Source organism: Morus notabilis, unplaced genomic scaffold (assembly GCF_000414095.1).
Source record: "Morus notabilis unplaced genomic scaffold, ASM41409v2 Scaffold11, whole genome shotgun sequence".
Classification (NCBI taxonomy): domain Eukaryota; kingdom Viridiplantae; phylum Streptophyta; class Magnoliopsida; order Rosales; family Moraceae; genus Morus; species Morus notabilis.
In genome coordinates this window covers 297884-308686 of record NW_010360658.1, presented here as the reverse complement: position 1 = coordinate 308686, position 10803 = coordinate 297884, and the positions used below count along the sequence as shown (strand labels likewise).

The window sequence follows — 10803 nt, the reverse complement described above, 5'->3', positions numbered from 1 at the left end:
TAAGTTTTCAAACGTTATCCATGTGAGCATTTAGATAGTTTATTCAACATGATAGCCACAAAAATTGGGATATGGAGATCGTATCCTTGGGGACAGGTCTCGAAACCCGTACGGGCCACTCCGCAGCGTGGGTGGTAAAATGGCTTTGCACTTACACTAGGTAAGGTATCGGTACTTTGAAAGAGCATTTCAAACTACCAGCGTGTGATCTTTATATTTCTTCTATCTTTCTTATTTTGGGGTGTTCTAGTGTTTAAACAGAAATACAAATACCTAGTATTTGTGGATTATACGGGTGATAGATGTCCTATCACTTTGAAATGAATTTTAGAACGATATGACATTTTAAAGGAGTTTTGAGATACTTGATTATCGGCCTCATTCTGCATTTGTTGGTATCTGCTAAGACTCATAGGTTTGAGCCGACTTCTCTTACATGTGTTATGGTCTTAAATCGATATTTCGGTTATTATAAGTATCGTCTCTATTCTTATTTTATTGTTGTACCATGTTTCCTTCCTACTGAGCATTCGGCTCCTTTTTTTTAAATGTTTTCCCCTCTAGAGTTAGCAGCTTGACTTGCAACATAATAAGTTGATGTCTCTGATGTACTATATACTTGTATATAAACTGCATTAGTCGGCATTGTCTCAAAGTTGTGTAAAGTTTGAGTTTATGGACTGTTTTGATAATATTTATAAAAGAAAGACTACAGAGTAAATATTTTGGTATTTATATATTTTATTTTTATTTTCATAGATTTTCATTAATCAACCCAATTTAATTAAGTTAATCTTTATATTAAACTCCAATAATCACGGTCCCTTCTTTGGGGTCGTGATATTAGCTTAAAAAATTTCTTATAACCGCGCAAATGGTATTGTTGTTGCAAGGTTATGTGAGATGCATGGAAAGTGAGTAGGTTTTCTCTAGCATTTCACCATATGTGATATTTACTCTATAAAATTTCAGTTGCGAAATAATTCTAAACATGACAGAGTTGTACTCATTGACTTTCTTAAAATCCTGAAAACATAAATTGTTCCACTCATCACGAGTGGCGAGAAGTATGACTTCTTTCTGGTGGATGTATATCTCATTCAGACATTTTCAAAGGACAAGTAGTTCTTTAACCGTGAGATATTCACATTTCAAGCCTTCATCAAGATGTTTACGAAGGAAAATTATTGCTTTCACCTTTTCTTATGGTGACATGTTATTATTATTTTTTTAATGGTATTGGTTAGACCCATTGACTCTATATGCATTTCTATATCTATGATCCAAGACATATAATTCTTTCTCACGATGTCGAGTGCAACAAACTCAAGTTTGACAAAATTTGACATGATGATAACTATAAGAGAACATCGATATAATAAAAGTCATAGTATTATTATTGCAATACAGAGTACATTTAAAATTACATGTTAATCATAATAGCAATAAATAAAAGGGAAAATGCTGCAAGTATGAGTATTGCAAGGAAAAACTAAAAATCGTGTGGAGAATGATCTCTAATAAAAAGAGCAAAAATATAAAAAATGACTACTAAAATAACAAACATCATCATCATATTTGCCATATTGTGAAGATTATATTAAGAATAGTGAAGAGAATATGAGAAGTAAAAGATAAAAATATTAAGAAGATGAGATGTGAATTATATGGGTTAAGAAAAACCACATTTTATGGAGTAAAAACTAGCCGTTTATAGCCGTTAATAGTGGTGTAAAAATCCGTTATATTATCGTTAGAAGTTGAAGAAAAGTTACAATTGTATACCTCAAATGATGTAGAAAAATAAACAGATGAGAATAGTAATATGCATGCAGAAAGTGCAATGAGAAATTATTACATGCAAGCGGTATAACCGTCCGTTTATGAGAATACAAATACGCCAAGCTACTCGGTAAACCTTTGAAAGGGTGTATAACGACAAAATTATAATACGTTAGTGGCATAGCCTTCCTTTGTATGAATATAAAATAATAGAGTATATTTACATACCTTTCACTTGAATTAATAAGGGTAGAAACTTGTAGTAGGACTAGGGCTAGGACCGACTTTCTTTTGAATTTAAGGTAGATGATTGTAATTGGATTAGAGCCTCATTTCTTTAAATTAATGAATGTAGACAATCGCAGTAGGAATAGACCGTTTATGCTGATAACGTGTTATGAAAACTAAGAAGAAAAATTTTAGAGAGAGAAACTAGAGAGAGTTTCATTAATCTTGTAAAGGTATACAAAATAAAAAGCCTTATAGCTCTATTTCTAGGAAAATGAACAGTAACTTTAACTGACTTTCATAGTAACTTTGACTGAGGTGGACAGTTACTATTCATAACACATCACAAATATTTGAGTAAATAAAAAAAAAGAGTTAAATCCATTGGAGGTACTCGAACTTTTTTCTGTTTTTAAAATTAGTCTCTATAGTGAAAATTGTTCTATCTTCACCCACGAACTCTTTAAGTGTCTAAAATTTAGTTACTCGATTAAAATTCCACTAAAATTTAGGTAGAAACCTTTAAGTTAATGGTACTTAAGTTACAAATTTGTTATTTTGCTTCATAAAACTCCCATTTAATAATGCAAATAAAATATATAAAATAATATAAATCATGAAAAAAATATTATCTTCTATTTTAGAGAGACTTTATACATTTGATAAATCAAATTAGCAATAATTAAGTTATAAATTTTTTTAATATCTTTGGACAAACAGATTAACATTTTATAAACCAAAGTTCTACTTATAACACTTAAGTGTAGGGCCAGCAATTTCAGACACGACACAATGAAATGATACAAAAATGACACAAGATAAATAGGTTTAGACCGCACGATTATTAATTGGGTCGTTAACGGGCTGGCACGAATGACACAAAAATAAATGGGAGAAAGAGGGAAATAGGTCAAGACTTGAGATGAATTAAAATTAATAGGCCAATAGTTTACATAAGTTAATAAATAGGTCAAATTACTGTTTTTATCCATAACTTGTCTAGTTATGAACCATAACTTGACAAGTTATTGTCTATAACTTGTCTGGCTATGAATCATAACTTGACAAGTTTGTCCATAACTTATCTGGTTATGAACTATAACTTGACAAGTTATGGCCTATTAATTTCTATAACTAAAAATTGGCCTATATACTTTCTTAAGATTTTCATATTGGCTTATTTTCTACTATTTCCCAAAATAAATGGGTTGGATTCGGGCCAACACGACACGGTGTGGCCCGGCCGTTTATAATCCATATACAAAAATAAAAAATTTATAAAAAATTAAACAAGACATTCAACCTTATGACATTTATAAAAAGACATCCATAAATAGGTTAAAGTAACTGGAAACTAATTTTAGAGCATAGTTGGGAATTCAACATCAAAGAAAATATTTTCCTACATTTATTTTATGTTTTATGCCCTTAAACATTTAAATGTTTGGTTATATTTTTAATTTTATTTAGATGTATTTGGTTATGTTTTCAAACTTCTTTGGATGTTTGATAATTGGTCATGTTTTGAAACATATGTATATATATATATATATATATATGATAATCTAGTAGTATCATATATATATATATGTATGTGTGTGTGTTTGATATTTGGATATTTTTATGTGTGTTAGCTATTATAGAGAATTAGAGGATTTATGTTTTTCCTATTATATGCTCGCCAGATTTTAACTATAAGTGATATTAAATAGTCAATTAATATTAGTTTTGACTACAATATAAAATTCTACTATTTTTACTAGTTAGGTCATAAACGGGTCATAAATGTATTTTTTTCGTGTCAACTCGTCACGGCCCGTTTAGTAATCGTGTTATCGTATCGTTTTAACCGTGTTTTTAACATTTCGTGTTCATATTTAAGTTTATGATACGTTTATTAATCGTGTCGTGTTCGTGTTTACTATAATCGTGTCGGCACGAATTGTCAGCCCTACTTAAATGCTAAAATAAATGAGCAACAAACATTTTTGTTAATACCTTCGTTTAAATTCATATATAAGAAAAAAAAATTATAATGACTTTAATTACATTTTAGAGGAAAAAGTAACTAGTAATTTTCGTATATTTGAAACTCACTAATCTCAATCTTTTTTTTTTTTTTTGAATAGCACTAATCTCAAATTGTAAAGCACAAAAATATCTTATACAAACCAACAGTGATAAAGTATAAAGAAACATATCAGAGAACATAAAACATAAATAAATAAAAAAATCTACAATTTGAGTTTTTATGTTTTATCTAAAAATAATGGAAAATATGAAAACATATTTAGTGAAAACATATAAAGAAAAAAAGACATATTACAAAATTACGAGAATATCATCTTCAACAAAAATTACGAGATTATCATAGGTTTCCATCTAAATTAAGCGAATTTTAACTAGGTGCCTATATTTGAGAAGTGAAAATATTAAGGGACATTTGTATGAATGGTTCGTCTTTAGTTTTGAATTATGATTTTAGTTTTTTACAGTTATTTTTTTTTATAAAAAAGTTAAATTTTAAAAATTAGAATTATAAATTATGATTCTGAACTCATAAATTAAAGGCCCGTAAGTCCGTTCAGTTCGCTGATTCGAGTTTTTAATTTGAGTTAAGATGTGATTTTATGTGAGAACTTTTTATTGTAATAAAAAAGTTAGATGTGATTGTTTATGAGAGCTTTTTACTGTAGCAAAACTCAAATTCTAATATCAAATCAGTGAAATGAACGGGACTTAAATATCACTTTATTTTATTAACTCATTTACCAAAATGCCCTTTCAGTGCGAATCATCATGACTCATCAGTCTCAATTGCTCTCTCCAATATCCTATATAAAAACAAGAAAACCCCATCTCCGAAGCCCTAGAACTAGTCACGGAGCTCTTGTTTTTAGTCTCGTCAATTTTCACTTACAATTTTCCCGAGAACCAAACTGAACTAGGAGGCGATATCCAACGCGAAATCCCGAGAAAACTGCGCCGAAAATGGCGGATTACGACGGAAGGTACGAAGGTAACGGAGAGGACGTGGACAACTACGGCGGCGTTTCCTCTCCCCAACCTCGTGGCGGCAGCCACGGTGGGACCGACGATTACAGCGACTCAAAATCCCAGGTAGAAACTCTAGCGGCCTTTATATACGATTATACAGCTTATTTTTGCTCGTTTTGTTGGGATTGCCGGTTGACAAGATCGATTCGAGGAGGAGCTAGGCTTTGGTTAAAGCAAGGGTTTTAGGATTGTTCTTTTATATGTTTATAGTTTTTGTTGATTTTGAATCTTAATTGTGAGAATAAATCACAGTTCTGAGGTTAATTAGAAGTCTTTTGTTGGCCATTTATGATTTCAGACAATTCTGTTAGCCCATGTTACTATGTAGATGATCTATTTATGAATTGAAAAGGTTTGATGAAATGGTTGCTTGTCGATGAGTTTTTTTTAGGGTTTTGCCTTTTTGTTTTTAACTCTTTCTATTCGTAATTTTGTTCGGCTGCCTCTCTAAACACTAATGTTTTGAGTGTTCTTATGCCCAGTGACTATGAATTCACTGTGCAATTAGCAGCCTTATGGTTCCCATGGTCGTTCATTCTTGTGACAATTTCATAATGAAAAAATTTTACGTTTGTTTGTTTGTTCAGATAACAATATGCTCTTTTCCTTTCACTTGTCTGATAAAAGTATAATATATACTCACCATTTATTTTGCAGCACGGTTTTCGTGATCATGAGAGAGAGTCTTCCAAGAGTAGAGAAAAGGAAAGAGAGAAAGGACGTGAAAAAGAGAGGGACAGGGACAGGGATCGAGATAGGGATAGGGATCGGGATCGGGATCGAGAGAGAGACAAGGACAGGGGGAGAAGCAAAGACAGGGATAGGGAAAGGGATCGAGACAGAGACAGGGATAGAGAAAGGGACCGAGATAGGGATCGTGAACGTGAACGTGACCGTGATCGTCATCATAGAGATCGCCACAGGGACCGCAGTGATAGGAGGGAACGGGGAAGAGATAGGGATGATGATGATGATTATTACCGCAGCCGGGACTACGATAGGTAATATGATTAGAATACTGGCATTTTTGAGATAAGATCAATTAGTTTATTGCAAATGAATTTATCCACTGCAACTTATTAAGGTATTGATGTTGTTTTATTTTCTATAGGCGCAGGGATTATGACAAAGACAGGGAGGATAGGCACAAGCGCAAGTCTAGATCATGTTCAAGGGGTAGGTCTGAGCACAGGTCAAGGTCTCGATCACGCTCAAAGAGGTACTCAAATCTTTGAGATATTAGTAAAGCAATTTTGTTGAGAGCAGTAGTTGAAACACGTTTGAATGATATTATTTTTACTATTTTATTGTATTTTATTTTTTAATAGTATTTTCACTTCTGTTGGCTTTGCTTTTGGTCTTCTAATGTTTTATAACTGCAGCAAAAGGATTAGCGGTTTTGATATGGCTCCTCCTGCTTCTGCAATGCTAGCTGGTGCAGCTGCTGCTGCTGCTGCAGGTACATTTATCTTCATAGATTTAGGATTGCCATATCTCTTAACTGCTATTTTTTTCTTTGTTGTAATAGTGTGGAAAGTTCGTGTCAAATTGCTTGGTGTTATTTTGGTAAGATATATTTTGTTACTTCATTTGCACATATAGCTTTATAAAGAAGTGTTCTCTGGTTGGGCTATAAGTTTTTTATTGCTTTCTTGGTGAAATTATTCTGGGACTGAGAGATCTTTTTGGTTTTTTCTTGTGTTTGGTGTTTGTTTGTTTGTTTCTATGTCCTTGTCTTTTGTTGTAAGAAGGCAAGTTTGGGCTACTTGCCCCACTGTGCTGACAATGGGTGTGAGCCGACTTCTGTAGCTTTAATGTACAAGGAGGAATCAATGCACCGGTTTGATGGATCTTGTTCTTGTTCGTCTTCAACCGACCACTATTTCCTTTTTTGGTAGTCTTACGAATATTTACTCCAGAACTTGTGTACAAATTCCTTTCATCTCCTTTGATAAACTTTGCCATAAACTGTAAAGGTTATGATATGCTTAATCTAGGGAATTGTCATGAAACAGAAGTGGAACTGTGGAAGGTGGTATTTTATTCTTAGATGAGATCCAATAAATTATAAAATCTAATTATTAATATTTTCTGTTACTGAGATGTGATTCAATTCCCTTGCAGGTCAGATTCCTGGGACTACGACTATGCCTGGAATGTTTCCAAACATGTTCCCTTTAGCAACTGGCCAGGTAAATCTCTCTGCCCACCCACCTTAAAGGGAAAAAAAAAGGTGGTATTACATGCACACGGGAAATCTTCTCTCTGTTTTACTGATTTTGTATTTTGTTTGCATGCCGCAGTTTGGAGCCCTTCCCGTTATGCCAGTTCAGGCTATGACTCAACAGGTTAGTCATGATCTCTGTTTGTCTTTTTGTTAAAATTGAATTGTGTTTCCTTGACCTTTGACCTTTAATTTTTGCTCATGTTTTAATTTTTTTATGGTTAATTTCGGGTTCCAGGCTACAAGGCATGCACGGCGGGTGTATGTTGGAGGACTCCCCCCTACAGCAAATGAGCAGGTAAAACACCATGCTAGCCCCTTTTACTGTCTGACGTGATTGCTATCAAGTTAACATTACTGTTTATACTCTTCTATAAACCTTTCGCTGTGGAGTTTTAGTTGAGGTTTCCTGTGGGGGAGGGGTTTCTTGATGCATCTAGGAGTTACTAAAGCACATGATAAAAATGATGCCGTCTTCAATCCTTAAAATCTTCTTTTGAAACACATAAATATGCGTGGTTTATTTAATTTAGACATTAAAATGAGCTTACGTATTTCTGCTGCAGTCCGTTGCAACATTTTTTAGTCAAGTTATGGCGGCAATTGGAGGAAACACTGCTGGTCCAGGTATGTTGATGTTTGGTTTCAATCTATTTGTATGATTAATCTAGTTTTTATGTCTCATCAATTTTCATTTGTTTTGTGCAGGGGATGCTGTTGTGAATGTTTATATTAACCATGAAAAGAAGTTTGCCTTTGTGGAGATGAGATCTGTTGAGGAGGCTAGTAATGCAATGGCCTTGGATGGGATTATTTTTGAGGTACTTGATCTTCCGGTTTATATGTATCAGTTCAGTATGGAACTTTTCTGGTTTTGACCTGTTTGATTCTCATTTTTTCCCCCCTTCTCCAACAGGGAGCCCCCGTTAAGGTGAGGAGACCTAGTGATTACAATCCTTCTCTTGCTGCAACTCTTGGTCCGAGCCTACCCAATCCCAATTTGAACCTGGCTGCTGTTGGGCTAACACCAGGTTCTGCTGGTGGCCTTGAGGGTCCTGACCGTATTTTTGTGGGTGGATTACCATATTACTTCACAGAAGCACAGATCAAGGAGTTGCTAGAGTCCTTTGGCCCACTTCGGGGTTTTGATCTAGTGAAAGATAGAGAAACAGGAAACTCAAAAGGTTATGCTTTTTGTGTTTACCAAGATCTTTCAGTTACGGACATAGCTTGTGCAGCTCTGAATGGAATTAAAATGGGTGATAAGACTCTTACTGTTAGACGTGCTAACCAAGGTGCGAACCAGCCTAAACCTGAGCAAGAGAGTGTATTGTTGCATGCACAGCAGCAGATTGCATTGCAGGTAGGTCAAAACCCATATCTGTTTGTAGCCTGCCAAGAATTACTTTTCTGAATCAAACGTGAAATGTTGTGTTTTGATAACCTTCTATTTTTCTAATATTCGTGAATGCTAATGTCCACTTATAGAATCATTATATTTCACAGTTAACTCTCTAACTCATGTTCTTCATGCTTTCCCTTTGCAGAGATTCATGCTGTTGCAGCAACCTGGTGCAGCAACATCCAAGGTCGTATGTCTCACTCAAGTGGTTTCTGCAGATGAGCTAAGAGATGACGAGGAATATGAAGACATAATGGAAGACATGAAACAGGAGGGCGAAAAATTTGGTAACTTCCCTTCTCAATATACGGTCTTCTTAATTTTCTCTTATTTATTTTTAGTAGTTTGATGAGTTGGCTGTATCTTATTAATTTTTTTTTTTTCTGTGGTATATCTTTCTGTTTTACAGCCTTTTTGGTTGTCCCACATTCTGCTATAAAGAATCAGGCCTAACATACAGACAGAAGCCTCCATGACCTTCTATCTGAATTCACCTTGTTTGCTTCTTATCTATTTTAAAACTTCCTAATTTGACAATTTTTGTTCTGCAGGTCCGTTGGTGAGAGTTGTTATTCCACGACCTAGACCGGACGGTGAACCAATGCCTGGAGTTGGGAAGGTATGTTTGAATTATGTCAGTCTTACTATTAAAATTTCATGTACGCCCATCAAAGGATGTGTTATGAACAAAACAAAAGGAGACATGCCAAAAAATAAAGTGAATTGAGTAAAGGGGAAGTTTTAAAGTTGAATGAGTTTTTCTATTGAGCTAATGATTTACATTAGAAACTTGTTTTTTACAGTTAGCCCTTTCTTGTCTAATCTAATGTTCTTATTAGTTTTGTCCATTGCACTTGATTTTTTTCTCCCCATCTTTCAGGTGTTTCTGGAGTATGTAGAAGTGGAAGGTGCTTCCAAAGCCCGTGCAGGGTTGAATGGAAGAAAATTTGGTGGAAACCAAGTGGTGGCTGTGTTTTATCCGGAGAACAAATTCGCTCAAGGGGAATATGATGATTAGTTGTTTGTCTATCATATAGATAGAACTCAAAAGACAATTTTTCTTTTGGTTTTCTTTCCCTCTTTTCGATCAGTAGATTTGTGTCATCTGTAACATACTATTGAACTGCAGGAATTTGTATTCTAGTTAATGCAAGTAGCAAAGGCTTTTAGTTGGACAGTCGTTATCTTTCTCACGTCACTACATAACTTAAAAATTAATGTTCGACAATAGTTCATAGTGCTGGGGTTATAGCAAAACTGTGCTCTGACCAATTGGTGCTAGGGAAGCAGAGTATAAACGACTATGTATCATGTTTAATGCTTCATATTTAAACAATATCTCGTCGTGTTCTTATCAAAAACCGATGTTGTCGTGGTAGAACGGTGGTAAAGCTTTGATAAACCTCATCTAAAAACCTTGTGCGCCTCTTCAAATTTTTTTTTTTCTTTTCTTTTTTGTTTGGAAGGACCTCTTCATATTCAAAGCAAAGCCTTTTGTTCAAAGAACACACTTGTAGGTTTGCATGCATTCCATTTAACCGTTTGGGAGCAATTCTAAAATGGTTTTGCTTAGAGTGAATGAAAATAGGGATGGAATCGTGTTTAAAATTGTGTTTTGGTTATTTTTTAAGAGCCATATATGACATGGTAATCGAACGAAAGAGTATATATCCAAAGCACTGTTAAATTAGTGTACAAATGCTAAATTTTGCTCTGTAAAACAATGGCTTAGTTTGATATTACTTTTTCATCCTAAAATCAGCTTCTGCTTGTAGCAGAAGTTGATTTTAGTATTTGGTAAATCTCCTTAAAAGTGCTTTTTGAAGAATTTTTTAAGAATCTACAGTCAAAATCAGAAGCAGCCTAAAGACAACTTTAGGTGCAGGAATCAACATAATACAATTAATAAAACTTTCATAATATCCATAATACCCCTAATGAAAATTAAAATTTACAATCTTCTCAATTTAAAATTCGGACTCGTAATATAATATAATATTATATTATAATAAATAATATCATAATTATATTAATAACTATAATATTATTATTTTATCATATAATATGATATTATAATAATATTATAATTATTTTAATAATATGATATTAT

General features: G+C 33.7%; 1 protein-coding gene across 5 annotated transcripts; it reads left to right on the top strand.

Annotated features, from left to right (window-relative positions):
* Positions 1–4892: 4892 nt before the first annotated feature.
* Positions 4893–9980, top strand: LOC21397754 (splicing factor U2af large subunit A). Of its 5 annotated transcripts, none has more exons than XR_002902112.1 (13): positions 4893–5130; positions 5725–6068; positions 6179–6286; positions 6450–6526; positions 7192–7259; positions 7371–7415; positions 7530–7589; positions 7858–7918; positions 8000–8112; positions 8208–8654; positions 8839–8980; positions 9103–9312; positions 9574–9590. XR_002902112.1 is itself a non-coding variant. In XM_010096978.2 (13 exons), exons 1-13 carry the CDS (start codon positions 5002–5004, stop codon positions 9709–9711), a joined length of 1800 nt encoding a protein of 599 aa, XP_010095280.1. In that variant the 5' UTR covers positions 4893–5001; the 3' UTR covers positions 9712–9971. The 5 variants fall into 5 exon arrangements, 4 of the variants coding, with proteins under 4 accessions (XP_010095280.1, XP_024020632.1, XP_024020631.1 ...); XM_010096978.2 differs by having other exon boundaries at positions 9245–9312; positions 9574–9971; XM_024164864.1 differs by lacking the exons at positions 4893–5130; positions 5725–6068; positions 6179–6286; positions 6450–6526 and adding exons at positions 6536–6633; positions 6819–6927 and having other exon boundaries at positions 9245–9312; positions 9574–9980.
* Positions 9981–10803: the final 823 nt, after the last annotated feature.